The sequence below is a fragment of the Cygnus atratus genome, chromosome 9 (genome assembly GCF_013377495.2).
Source record: "Cygnus atratus isolate AKBS03 ecotype Queensland, Australia chromosome 9, CAtr_DNAZoo_HiC_assembly, whole genome shotgun sequence".
In the NCBI taxonomy this organism is placed as follows: domain Eukaryota; kingdom Metazoa; phylum Chordata; class Aves; order Anseriformes; family Anatidae; genus Cygnus; species Cygnus atratus.
Window position 1 is genome coordinate 15,958,619 of NC_066370.1, and position 14,191 is coordinate 15,972,809.

The window sequence follows — 14,191 nt, forward strand, 5'->3', positions numbered from 1 at the left end:
GCCTGCGCCCAGCACCGGGGGGGCCCCGCTGCCTTCTGCCGGGTGCCCACGAGAGGGCGGGCGAGGATGGAGTTTGGGAAGGATCCCGGCAATAACCGAGCTGCGGGAATAAATGAATAAAGATAGAGATGAGAATTAAAAATACATTTAAAAATAAAAACTAATAAAAATAATACATCAAATAAATCAATAAAACCTCTATTTTATTAACCAGAGCCTCTATTATTTCATATTTGCATGTGCTCACCCATCATCTGTATCCATCATCTCTTGCCTTGTGCTGATCATTGAGAAATAAAAAACTATCCAGGCAACTGGGAGACTCCAGTTCTTATGGGTTTGCACCCAAATCCTACTACAGAAACTGCTTTTTATCCAGAGACCTCTCAGCACAAGCATCCCCCCCAGCCCTCTCAGCCTACCTTCGTGGTGAGCGTGGCCCTTCCTGGGCTAAAAGCCACGAGCTCTGCGTGACACCCGCAGCAAGGGAATTGCGGTCAGTGCACAGGGACGTGACCTAGCACACTGAGGCCTGGAGACCATCACCAGAAATGGTGTGCACAGACAAGCAATAAAACATGATCTCAGTTCATACTCGTACCCAGGCACAGAGGCATTTTATCTCAACTCTATTTCTTAAAGACTCTTTTTTTTTTTTCCCCACATGAGGGAGTAAGAGAATTTCTTGACCTTGCATGTTGCCCATCCCTGTGAGAAGCAGAAGGCAGCCTGCCACTTGCTACACAGCTGGGTCTGTCCCCAGCATCCTGCAAAGGGCTGTTGCAAGTCCATATGGCATCCCGACACCACTGCCCCCTGCACAGCCCGTCCCAGGGACACAAAGCACCAGCTGGCATCAGTTTCCCCCCTTTATTTAGCTCTTGTTTCTCATTATCTCCCAGGCACAGATGACTATTCTTATTCACTCATCTGTACCTATAGCTCAGGCTGCTTTTCCAGAGGAATTTCATGATGAGGAATTTCACAGCCCTGGCTCGTGGACCGCAGCTCGGCACTACAGCACGGCTGAGTGCTGCAATATAATAATTTCTTCTTTTTTTTTTTTTTTTTCCCTGCTGTCAAGGTAGTGATATGTGGCAAGGCTGTTCTGTTCACGGAAGGGTTGGTGGCAGCTGGGGTGACGAGGTGCGAGGAGAGCGGTCCTGCAAGCACAGTGACAGCAGAGGGCACGCTTCGCTGGCGCAGCACTGAGCGCGCAGCCTGTGCACACAGTCCGGGCACTGCTGGACTGCTCTGGATTCGTGGAGCAAACAGGAGGAGAGCTGGGGGTAAGGAAGCAGTCCCAGGAATTCAATGCAATTCAATCGTCTGCAAAGCCACATGCCCTGCAGCGCTGCGGCAGAGAGGAAGGAACAGAATCGCCCTCGCCACAGCCGAGCGGACGGATGACGGATTTATCCGGCTGGGGAATGAGGGAAAAAATTCTGAGCACACTGATCCCCCGGAGGAGCCGGGGGAGGGGGAAGTGGTGAATGGATCTGCACCTTGCTCGCCCCTCCGTGCCTGCGCCAGCGTCCTGAGGATGTCTGACGGTCTGCCCTGCGCCGGGGGCACGGCAGGAGACACCACAAAGAGGCAGAGGGCAGGGGGCAGGTGGACCCCCCACCTTCTCCACCCCCTCTCTGCTGGTTTCCTTCAGGTCAGCACAAGAGGGTTTTCTGAACCAAAGCACATATTTTCATCTTCAGTTAAATCATATTTTTCTTTTAGATGTTATTTGAAATGGGATCCCAAAACTTTTTGGCTGGAGAACATCAGAGTGGTTCCCCCAAATTCTTCCCAAGAGCACCAAGAATATTTTGGTCCTTTCAAAATTTGATCCAGAGCAAGGCTCAGATCTAATAGGAACTCAGTTTTACTCCATTGAAATAGGCAAGTTTCTCCTAGGAGAACTTCCCCACCAGCACCCTGGCACTGGTCCTGCCTCCACCCAACGTCAGCTGAATCCAGTGAGGGATTAAAGAACCAGGGTGGGCCTCAGAGCCTTCCTTAGGTTGCTCTGGGGCCAAGTCATCTCCTGGTGGGGCACAGGACCAGAGACAGCAAAAGACCACTGCCCTGCTTTTGTCAGGTAGGTGTCTAAAGCTCAGTGGGCCAAATCCAAGATGTTTCCATGCAGTAATGTTTCTCCTACTGCCAGAGGACACCCCTACAATCCCTCCAGCATCCCCAGGCAGGGGTACGGCTTCTTGCCCCCAGTGCAGGAGAATGAAGGAGCCTGAGCCAACCTCGTCTTCCAAATTTTGTCCCCATGTGGCTGGCAGAGCCATAGTATGCATGGACACCATGAAAACCTGGATCCCCAAGGGGAGTGAGGGTGTTCCGCTTGGGTCAAAATTAACCCTGTTGCATTCATTTGCACCATGATTTGGGGAGGAGGCAGTGGATGAATGTGACATGGCTGCAGATACCCACACAGAGAAAGGGGTGCATCGTGCAGGGAGGGCAGCGCCTGCTCAGCCCGGAGGTCTGCCCGGTTGGGAACCAGCACCCAGCACTAATTCCTCTTGCTGGGTTGTAAAGCAGAGCAGGAACACCTCGGTACACCCTCCTCACTTCTAGTCCAGCCTCAGCAACAGTCAGTCTGGGAGCGTGCTGGGTGGGCGTTAATTCAACACGAACTGAAAGAGTCCTTCTGGAGATTTCTGGAGACCTCTGAGCAGCAGCAGCCTTGTTCCCACAAGCCTTTGACTTCCCCCAGCTGGGAAAAGGAGGAGAGGGCCCCTGACACCACACAATGGGGTGGTAGCAGAGCTCCATCTGCTCCTGCTGCTGGCAGAGGGCTGGGGAGTCCCTTGGCATGGAGGGATCCATCCGTGTGGGCACCGGCCAGCCGTGGGGACAGGCTGGGAGAGATGGGGAGACTGGTTATCCCAATGATGGGCACGTCCCCCATGGGACCAGCACCATTGAGCTCAGGACCGGGGGGACACACACGACCAAGGCACCGGCTGGTCCCCACTTTCCTGAGCTGCAGAGATGCTGCAGAGCCGGGGAGGCAGAAATTGCCCCCGGAGACAGCTCAGCACCCCCTGGTCCCTGCTGCTAAGCCGCTTTTTGGGGGAAGGTTTGCACTTTCCCCCACTCTACAGCCTTTTTTTTACCCGACGGGGCGGGCAGCCCCGCTGGGGCCAGGGGCTTTGCCCGCTGGGGCGCACAGCCGGGGGGTCCCCCACCGCCCCCCGGGGGGATGCTTGAGGCTCGGGGAGGAGACAACGGACGAGCAGCGTCGAGGACCCGGACGGACGGCGGTTTGGGGAGAAAAGGAGGCGGGGGGCAGCCGGAAAGCACTGAGGGGGGGAGTACAACGCGGGGGGGGGGAGCGCCGTGGTCGCCTGGCCAGCCCCGGGCAGAGCGGAGCATCCCCGGCCGCGGCTCACCCCCACCCCCCCAAGCCCGGGCAGGGACCCACCCCCGGCGGCGTGGGGCGAGGGGGGCGCCCCCGCCTTGACGTCAGGAGAAGGGTTTATAAAGGCGGCGGGAGGCGAGGAGATCCCCAACGCCGGAGCCGAGCCGCAGCGGAGCCGCCAGCGCTTCCCCGCCGCCTCCTGCCCGCGCCCGCCCCGCCGGCGAGATGCTGTCGTGCCGCCTCCACTGCGCCCTGGCCCTGCTCTCCATCGCCCTGGCCCTCGGCACCGTCTCGGCCGCCCCCTCGGACCCGCGGCTCCGGCAGTTCCTGCAGAAATCCCTGGCTGCCGCCGCCGGGAAGCAGGTGAGAGCCCCCCCGACGGGGCGGGCACCCCGCTGGAGACCCCGACGGCCCCGCTTCTCCTCCTGCTTCCTCTCCCCTGTTCCCCTCCGTCGCCCTGGCAGACCCCTACTTTCCCCAACGCAGACCCCTCCGCTTCCCCGCTGCACACCCCGGTACCCTCAGTGCCTTTCCCCTGTTCCTCAGCAGACCTCCCTGTTGTCCCCGCTCCAGACCCCAGGCCGCTTGCTGCAGCCCCCAGTTCCCCTACGGACCCCTGGTTCCCCACCAGAGATGGGCCATGGCAGCTGGATGGCTGGGGCAGGATGGGGAGACCCCCCCCCCAGCCCAGCCTGCTGGGGGACAGGGAGCGGCCGCTGCCCGCACAGAGGGCAGAGCCCCTGGAGAAGCTCCCCGAGGCTTCTCCGGGGTGCAGAACCAAGGCAGCTGCCTCGATGCAGCAGGAAGATGTCCTCTGCCATGCAACGGGGCAGCCAGGGCTCAGAGGGATGAGAGGAAAGAGAACCCAGTGAGAGGGTGCCCCAGCCCAGCTGCTTTCCCCAAAACCTGCCCTGTGCTGCTTCAGCAGCAGCCTCTCAGCATCCTCGCTGAGACCACCTGGGAGGGACGGGGTGGCAGGGTGATGCTCGGGTGAGCTCCTTCCCTGCCCAGCGATCCCTTCAGCACACCGGGTAGATGTCAGTGCTCTCCTGCTCTGCTTTATTTTGTAGCCACTGCTGCTGGAAGGCAGCTGCTGGTTGGGCTGAGACGTTGGGGAGATGCAGCTCCCCGTCTACTCCGGAGCTGTGCCGCTGTCCTGGGCGCAGTGCAGCGAGCCTCCAGTAGCCGAAGAGTAATCGTGCTCTCTCCCTCTTTCTCTCCCTTCTCCCCAAGGAACTGGCCAAGTACTTTTTGGCAGAACTGCTCTCAGAGCCCAGCCAGACAGAAAATGAAGCCCTGGAGTCTGAGGACTTGTCCCGAGGGGCCGAGCAGGACGAAGTGAGACTGGAGCTGGAGCGCTCGGCTAACTCAAACCCCGCTCTGGCGCCCCGGGAACGCAAAGCGGGCTGCAAGAACTTCTTCTGGAAAACTTTCACATCCTGTTAGCTTTTGAAACCCACCTCTCCTCCCCATCCATCCCTGCCTTCTTCCTAGCCCCCCGCCCCGAGCAGAACCTTCACCGCAAGAGGCGAAGACTGTAAATACACGGTTATGGTGAAATGAAACACACGAGGAAAATCTGAGTTCGATTTCAAGTTGTTTTAATAAAACTTTCTGTTCCAATTGTACACGATTTGCTTGAGTTGTGATTTCTGACTAGTTCCTTAATGACATGCACTCTGCGACTCTTTCAGATGTACTATTTTTAATCCTTCATTGCAATAAAGTTTATGTTTCAAACAGTGATGCTGAGACTTGCTGGTCACTGAGGAAACCTAAGTCACCTCTCTCAGCCTGCTTGTCTTGGAAATGCTGCCTGTCTCAGGGCAATGACAGCAAATGGCAGTACAGCCCCCACATGCACACATACACAACACACGATTTCTTTAAGTAAAAATTTTTGCTGTTTTTCTAAGGGACCTAGGGACACCGCAGTATTTTAGACCTCGAATCCCTGTAAATGGGATTGAGTCAAATCCACAGCACTGGCACTTGCACAGCACTGGCACCGACTTGTGTCGGTGCTGGCACAGCACCGACACAAGTCGGGCTAGAGGATTTACACCCAGCTCCAGTGACATTGCTGGAAATCACAGCTGTGTGTTGGAAGCTGTGGGTATCAAAAAAGAGGTTCACAGTACAGGTTTACCCCCAGCATGCCTTATTCCTTCTCACTCACAAACACTGAAATGTTTTCTTACCTGGTGTATTTTATTCCTTGCAACATCCACCGCTTCTGAGACTCCTTCAGAAAGTTCTCCTTTGTTCCACTGCGCAGGGGGGGTTGCATCCTTGTAAAGGCAAGGTGCTAACCCCATGCCATCAGCATCTCTCCATCTAGTAAACCCACTACAGCAGCTTTTCTACCCACTACATCATCATTAACAACATTATTAAAAGTGTCAGCTGGGTAGGAGATGTCACGGAGAAAAAGAAACAGTTTTCTCAATGGAAGATAAACTCTTTGTGCTTTTCCAGAACCTCTTCTCCTCCCAGCCATGCTGCTTTCTGACATGCCATCGTCGGCGAGCTGGAGACGTGGGGCACAAATGTCACTTTGATCAGAAATTCATCATTCGGGAGCAAAAGTAGCAAATATTTTGCAGACATCGTATCCAAAGGTGAGAAATGGGGTTGTTGTTCTTTGTCTCCAGTGCAGCTGAGCGGGGTGCAACATTAACTCACCCCTGGGAGGGAGCAAAGGGGGGCAGCCCTGGGGGAGCCTCCTTAAAGAGATGTGGGAAGTGCAAGCAATGCAGATCATTTTGCTGCCCTGAAAGCAGATAGGGTGAGAATAGGACCCCCCTTGGAAAGTGTGGATGCAGACCGAGGGGAGAGCACCAGTCCTACATCACGTCTTATTCCTCTGCTGCTGGATGTCCTTTAGGGAGCAGATTTTGGGGGACTTAGCAAAGCTGAGATCTCCCCACCCCTGTCCCTTTGCTCCTCTCCTGACTGAGGGTCCCGTCAGCTTTGAAAAAGCCGCCAATTCTTCAGTGCCAAGACAGCTGTAAGACAGCAGCTATAGGAACAGAGAGGGGGGTGGAGGTGCCGGGGGCTTGAATATTCTTATGCACCGAGTCTATCCTTCATGGGCTATAAATAGAGCGCTCCTCGCCTGAGGTTTTTCCTCTTGGTCACTATGCTCAGGCAGTTCTTTTGAAGGGAGTTTAATCCTGCCAATTGCAGGAGTGAAACCCGTCACAAGTAGGAATATGGATGATCCACAGGCACAGGCAGGGATCGAGACGAAGTGATTCACATGCTACACCAGCCCGTCACGGCAGTGCAGCTGGCGGCACGGCGCGGCAGCTTCTGCGAGGCTTAATGAAGACGTACTGGTAGAGGCATGTGTGAGTGCCCTCTGCTCGAAGGCAGACAGAAAAACCTGCTCCTTCAGGCAGCTCAGGAGCTCCTGGAGGCTGGGGAGGTGGCTCCCAGGGCATTAAACACAACATCACTCTGTGTAGTTGCACCGCGGCAGCACCAGCAATCCCAGGGACTGGGAGCCGTGCAAACACGATGCCAGAGATGGACTTGCCCTGCTGAGCTACAGAGACTACAAAGACAGAGAAAGATTTATTGCTTCTCTTTGATGGGTGGGAATTATGGGCTAAAGAGATTAAATGGCTGTATGTAATCCCTGGCCACACAACCACGGCACAGCGTCCTGGCCTGGGAAGGCTCGTGCTGGGCTGGATGTGGGGCGAGAGCACGCGGTGCGGTCAGCTCCATGGGCCTGAGCTGCCAAAGGGGAAGGGAGAGGCTTTGAGAGAGGTTTTCCAGTGAGGTTCTCAGCAGCTCAGAGCCGAGGTTCCAAGGAGGAGCAGCCCCTACATCAACCTGGGGAGGGCCGGGGGCCGCGATGACCCACACTGGTTGATTCACCTCTCCTCGTGCACTCGGTGGCACGGGCAGACCCAGAGCAATGCCCACCCTGGCAGGTGCCTTCAGCTGGTGATTCATGAGGCACTGCATGGAAACGTCCATGAGGAGCCACATAAAAGGGCTTGAAACTGCTGTCCAAAGAGCTGCTTTTAATGAAAACCAGAAAAGATTGTATGAGGCCTGGAAGCACAGATGCCCTGATGGGAAGCCAGCGATTTGCTGCTCAGCCATCCCCAGCAGCAACCTCTCCAAGTAACGATGCCAGGAAGGGTCATTGGCTCTAGCAAGCAGGCCAGGGTATTTGTTATGTGATGCACAAACTGTTAGAAAGGCCAAGTCTTCCTTGTCCCAGAGGGCTCGTTGGTGACAGATAGCTCGAAGCAATTCTAGCTGCGGTGCACGAGAAATGCTTCTGGGATCCAGACTTCATAGCCTGGGGCCGCTCTGGCATCGGCTTGCTCTTTTTGGCTCTGCAGAAATGACAAAGAGCCCAGACCCCTGGGCACAACTGTCCTTCACCCAGAACAGCCTGTACGAGGTTCCACGGTGTTTTTGCATTTAATCTGCCCCTGTAGCTCCCAGCAGGCATCACGGCAGACTCATCATTGCTCCGATCTGCACGCACCAGGAGCATCCCCTATTCCCAGGCCCCTGCTCTCACCATGGGAATCTTTTTCCCCTCTATCCTGCCAAAACCCCAGCACCTCTGGGGAGCACTGGAGCAGCCCCCAGCCCCTGGATGGGTCAGCACCAGGCGACTGGAAAGAAGCATTTGCTGCTGTAACCGAGCCCTAATGCTCTGAAAACAAAGCAGCAGGATGCTTATTGACCGGGGTGAGAAACTATACCTAGGCAATAAAAGCTATTATGATAAAGGAACAGACTGTACTCTCTCTCCTCAGAACACCTTCTGACTCTTTGACAGCTCCTCACTAGAATAATGCAGTAAAATTCACTTACACTGAGCATTTTTTTTCTCCTTTGTTTTATTAGTGAATAATTTGTCGCATTTGTTAACACCTAATAGCATACCCAAAAGAGCTGTTTGGCCAGATGCTGTGAGTACCTCAGCAGTCTGGATCCCGATCTTGGGAGACTTACCCTGAAAATGCCTGGCAGAACCCCAAAAATTAACAAGCTCTCAAAAAAAATCAGCAAGTGCATTTTTTTCTCATATGTACAGTACACATGCCAGTTTGTGCCATGACCTGATGTTTCCAGCATCACCGAAAAAAGAAACCCACCTGGGTGGAACCAAAAGCCACTCGATTAACAAAATGAGGTTTCACAAAGGTCCCCAGTATCTCTTATAGAGAGATTCCCTGAGAAAGCATGAAATGCTGCACTCAGATCCAGGCTTTGCTCACTGCTGGGGCAGAAGGAGAGGGACTTAGCCCTGCTCACCTCCCAGAGCATCAGTGCTGCTGCTCCCTGCTGCCTGCATCCCAATCCCTCGCAGCTGCAGGCAGGCTGCCGTGCTCTGCTGATGGGAGGAAACACTCCAGCCTCCAGCCCCGACAAAGCTGGCCCCAGAGAGATGCTCCCAGCCCTCCTGTGCCCATCCCTCAGCACTTGTTAACCTCTGTTCCCCTGGCACTGAGCAGAGTTGGTGAATCCCTCCCAGCACTTGCTCCCTTGCACAGCTCTGGGTTTTGCCTTCAAGGAAAATCTGTCCCTCCAGCTGGAGGCTTAGGGAAGAGAAGGATCTTCCTGGAAATCAGCTGTTGCATTTGCAAGGCTTTTCAGGGAAACCTCACTGCCGCATCTTTCCTTCCCTATTTGACTTCTAGTGCTCATTGTGGTGTGTGATTCTTCCAGAGGCTCCAACACGGGACTTCTGTCCCTGCTGCTCTGCTCCCGACACCAGCCTCTTCCCTGGAGGGTGCGATGTTGGGGGACCCCATGAGGAGCACAATCCCACGAGTGGGGTGCACTGCAGCCAGCAGAGAGAGCCAAAGAGCACAGATTGTCCTATTTGTGGTCTGTGCATCCTTGTCCGTGAGGGCAGACACTCCGCACAGCTCTCCTCCATGCCAGGGACTGTCCAAGCAGTGGAGATGGGTGCAGGGCTCCTGCAAAGAGTTTTCCCTGGAGGATCCTCACTTTCCTCTGAGGATGCAGGCAGTGCTGCTGCACTGCCGGAGATTTTTGCCCACGGCTGAGTGCCTGTTTTTCATTTCTACAGGGCATTTCTCATGCAAAAGGTGTCAACTTGTAACAGGCTGGAAGAAAGTTAAATAGCATAAAAGTGAACTGTGCTATCTACGGTTAAAAGTGGTGGGTTTTGTTCTAAAGAAAACCTTTAAAAAATTGGTTCAGTGAAAATCTTCTTTCCCCTGGCAATTTTGTTGTTGTTCAGCATCCCAAACTACTCCTTACTCACTCAGCTGTCGACAGCCTCACAGTCTCGGCAGGAACCGTGTGGGCAGAGGGAGGAAGGGTTATGTCCAGTTACAGGCTCAGGGGACCAGACGGCTGTGGTGGCACAATGCGTGGCAGTCCCTGCCTCCAGGCTGCATCTTCCACAGCCTGAATAAACCACCGCTGGAGGCAACGAGGGCTGGAGGTGCTGCTGCCTGCACCGATGCCTTCACCCAGTGGCTCGGACCCACCTGCAGGAGGAACGGTCGCTGCTGGTGACAGTGGTGGCACTGGGACCCTGCCACAGGGCTGTGGCTCCCCGTGGGTGGCTCCGACCTCACAATGGCCAGCACTCGTGGCAGGCGGTTTGTGGGCTCCATGCACCCTGCCAGGAGGGGCCCAAAGGTGCCGCCATAACATCTGCACCTCTCCATTGGAAAGGACAGCCCGCGCTGCCCTCTTGCTCCTCGTTTAGGGTGCTTGGAAGGAAACCTGGCCAGCCCTGGAAGGACAGAGCCCAACACCAAATGGGAAGGGTGGGCTCAAGCAACATGTGTGAACCAGAGCTCTCGGAGGAAGAGTGCAAGGAAAAGGTGGCAGCGGTGCTTCCCGAAACCTGCATTCAGCATTTGGAAAGCAACGCCTGGAAAGAACGGATTTCCAGCATGGAGACCCTGCAGAAGACTATCAGGGAGATGAAGAAAAGCGAGATACCGTGCCAAGCCCTGGTGAGACTGCTGTCACGGGGGTGCAAGGAGACAAAGCTCCAGGTGATGCAGAAGAAACTCCACACAATCACTCTGCTAGCCCAGGAAGGGGACTTCTCCAGGACATCGGCTCAAATTGTCCTAGAAAGCGTGGTGGAAATGGTGGGAGATGTGCTGTGCAGCACCAGTGCCCAAGGAGCCTTGACAGCTATAGCAGAGGCATGCTCATTGCCATGGACAGCACAGACAGCTATGGCATTGGCCTTCTCACAGAATAACTCCAGGATCCAGACCAAGATCTTGGACTGGCTGTCAAAGGCAATTCTGGAATTTGGCTTTGCTGGCATGGAGGCCAAGACACTAATAAATACCCTGAGGATTGCTCTTGCTGCTGCTCAGCCCCGCGTGCAGAGATCGGCCATCACTTTGCTGGGGGTTATTTACCTGTACGTGGGAGACTCGCTCAGAGAGCTGATGGAGAGTGAAAAGCTGCCCCTTCTCCCCCAGATAGATGCTGAGCTGGAGAAGGTGCACGGGCAGGTCCCACCAGCTCCCAGTCGTGCCAACCCCAAACCAGGCCTGGGTGATGGGACCCAGGAGGACTCGGGGGATCACAGAAGAACAGGAGCCATAGACATTAGTGACAAGATCACACCAGAGCTGCTGTCCAAGCTGCAGGAGGAGGATTGGAACATGCAGAAGGAGGGCCTGGAAGAGGTCGCCTGCATCCTCCGGGATGCCAAACACATCCAGCCAAACATAGGAGAGCTCCCAAGAGCCCTGAGGGCTTGTCTCCATGACCCGAACCCCAGCCTGGTACAGATGGCCCTGAGGGTCCTCCAGCACCTGTCCGCAGCCATGGGCTCCAATGTAACACAGCACATGAAGGACTTGGGCCTTCCCCTCATCACTCTGTTCAGGGACAGCAAGAGCAGCACGAGAGCGGCTGCCCTGGCTGCCGTGAATGCCTGGGCTGCACAGCTCAACATATCGCAGTGGCTGGGTGGGCAGGACATTTCAGGAGAGCTGGGAGAAGGAATGCCCTTCCAGAAGCAGGAGCTGGTGCGGTGGCTGGCCGAAGAGCTGCCCACCCTGCGGTCAGCTCCCTCGGACCTGCTCCGCTGCGTGCCGCTCCTCTTCTCCTGCCTACGGGACAGCAACCGGGACGTGCTCACGGCCTCGCAGGCAGCCCTGCCCTTCTTCATCATGCACCTTGGCTTTGAGAAGATGGCTGAGGCCACCAGCGAGCTGAAGGCAGGTGCAAGGGACCACGTACTTGCAATCCTGGAGAATGCCAATGCCAGTCTGTCAGCTCAAACCACTGCTTCTGTCGAGTCACTTTCTGGGCAGCCTACAGACAACATCACTGCCGCTTTGCCCTCTGTTCCAACCACACCACCTGCAGCAACAGCCTTGTCTTCACAAGTGTCAGCTGAAGAGCCAGCACCCAAACCCAGCAGAGAGCTGAAGCAGGGTCCCAAGGAACCCACGTCAGGAGAGGAAGGCATGAAAGACATGGGTGCAGCCAAGGGGAAAGCACAGGCAAAGCCCACGCTGAAGGATGGGGACAAACCCGTACCCATCTTCATTGTTGTTCCCAGGGGGAAAGAGCAAAGACTGAGGGACGAGAAAGGCAGGAAAGTGCTGCAGTGGAACTTCACTGCTCCCAACAAAAGGTACATCGAGCAGCTGAAGGCCCAGATGAGCAGCTGCGTGTCCAGGAGCTTCCAGGTGGAACTGTTCCACCCCAGCTTCCTGCACCAAATCAAAGCCTTGGCCGTGATGATCAGGCACCTGGAGACAGAGAAGGAAGGAGTCATCAGCTGCCTGGACCTGATCCTGAAATGGCTTACCCTGTGTTTCTTTGACTCCAACATGTGGGTGCTTATCAAGAGCCTGGAGTACCTCAACCTGCTGCTAACTTTGCTGATCCAAGAAAAGTACCAGCTGACGGAGAATGAGGCCCTTTCCTTCCTTCCATACCTGGTCCTGAAGATGGGGGAGCCAAGGAAAGTCATTTGTAAATTGGTGCACACTGTCCTGAAGAGCATGTGCCTGGTGTACCCAGCTAAGAAGGTGTTCAGCTTCCTCATGGAAGGCATCAGGTTCCAGAACACCAAGCAGCAGGCAGGATGCCTGGTGGAGATGGGTTATCTGCTCGAGGTGTATGGCCTGGAAGTGTGTGAGCCCAGCCCTAGCAAAGCCTTAAAGAAGATAGCCGCCTTCCTCGGAGACAAAGACAGAGCTATTCATAACGCTGCTCTAAACATCATGGTCACAGCTCGCAAAACTCATGGGGAAATTGTACTCAGAATTGTTGGGGATCTCCCTGAAGAATATATGCGGGTGCTGGGACAAACTGCAGAGCAGGAACCTGGCAGGCCACGAGTGTCCCAAGCAAAACATCTTTGTGAAAAGCCTCAACAGGATTCAAACACTGGCTCTGAAGGCATCTGCCAGCAGGCAGGAGGTGCACCCTCAAAGCCAGAGCCCGCCAGCTCTGAAGGAGGAAATTTGAATAATGTGGTTGAGGCTCCTTGGTCTCTGCCTCCACGTATAGGACAGCACGAGGGCAGGCTGGTCTCCAGAAAATACAGGCGCTTAAAACTGAGGGATGTCATTCGGCTAGAAACGATCCCTGAATTCCAGACCTTGCCCGCCTCCTCAGACACTGATGACACGTGTTATATCATCACCCGTACTATTAATTCCCTTATTTGTGACATTAGAAACAGCGATTCTGACACCAGCATTCAGGCAGTGGAAGAAATTGAGAAGATCCTGAGGCAGAACAACAAAGCAGAAGCCATGGCTGGGCACGTTAATGAGTTCCTCGTAGCCAGCTTCCAACCACTTAAATTGTTCCAGAAGCAAAAGGAATCTGATGAGAAATGGGGGAAGGACCAAATCATCCTGAGATGCAAAGGTGTCATCCAGGCCATGATGTTTCTCTTCCAGGAGAAGAAACTGGCTCAGGAGGCCTCGATGGAGGTGCTGAAGGATGTAATGCACAACCTCCTTACCTTAATGCTAGAATTCCTGGAGGGGGACCAAGAGGAAGACCAGAAGCTTATACAGTCCATTAATGTCCTCATGAGAAGGATCCTAGAAAAATCTGACCAGACGAGGATCTTCTGTGCCTTGCTCAAGCTGCTCCAAGGCAGCCTGAGTGCCAAGGGCAGCCCAGATAAGTTTTCTGACCTGCTGGCCAAATGCCTCTGGAGAACTACGCGTCTTCTCCCCAGCACCATCAGCACCATCAACCTGGACAAAATCCTGCTGGATGTCAACACCCTCCTGAAGTCAATCCCAAAGGAGAAACTGAGGCGGTGCACGAACGAGCTCCCCCTGCGGACCCTGAAAACTCTGCTGCACACTTTGTGCAAGCTGAAGGGGGTGAGGATCCTAGACCACCTCTCCCTGATCGAGGATGCAGCTGGCTCCGAGGTGGAAGCTTACCTCCGAAGGACGGTCAGTCCTGCTGCCAGGGCAGGGTCAAATAAAACAGCTATAGGGGCATGGGGAGAGGTCCCCTGGACAGCTGGTAGGGTTGCAAAGCAAAACAGGCAATGCCTTCCAGCATCTTCCAGAATATTTGTTCCTAGGAGAGTTTGAGGGAGGGTCTAGAGGAATTATAAGAATGTGAGAAAAAATGTTTTAAGTGAAAGTTGGAGTCTTTCATGGTAAACCTCTCCCTCTTCTTGCAGAGCTATTTGAATCAAAGCCTGGCCATCATCAGAACAGAGCAAAATACCAGAGAACATCTTCCTCCACCCCTTCTGGGCATGTCCCCAGAGGCAGAAGCAGCTCCCTTGGACCAACGGGGATCCCAGGAGGGACCCCTGGGGGGAAGGCAGTGACGGCA

The 14,191-nt window shown here is 54.8% G+C and overlaps 2 protein-coding genes across 2 annotated transcripts; both read left to right on the forward strand.

The window, feature by feature from the left end:
- Nucleotides 1–3,595: 3,595 nt before the first annotated feature.
- Nucleotides 3,596–4,998, forward strand: SST (somatostatin). The gene is made up of 2 exons (XM_035545013.1): nt 3,596–3,733; nt 4,604–4,998. Exons 1-2 carry the CDS (start codon nt 3,596–3,598, stop codon nt 4,814–4,816), a joined length of 351 nt encoding a protein of 116 aa, XP_035400906.1. The 3' UTR covers nt 4,817–4,998.
- A 5,172-nt stretch (nt 4,999–10,170) lies between these two features.
- On the forward strand, nt 10,171–13,991 carry LOC118247183 (cytoskeleton-associated protein 5-like). The gene is given in 2 exon segments (XM_035544957.1): nt 10,171–13,876; nt 13,879–13,991. Coding segments are annotated over 2 exon segments (3,819 nt in total).
- The last annotated feature ends 200 nt before the right edge of the window (nt 13,992–14,191 follow it).

Coding starts and splice junctions, on each gene's coding strand:
- SST (XM_035545013.1), top strand. CDS start 3,596: ATGCTGTCGTGCCGCCTCCACTGCGCCCTGGCCCTGCTCTCCATCGCC. Junction 3,734..4,603: donor CTGCCGCCGCCGGGAAGCAG/GTGAGAGCCCCC, acceptor CTTCTCCCCAAG/GAACTGGCCAAGTACTTTTT.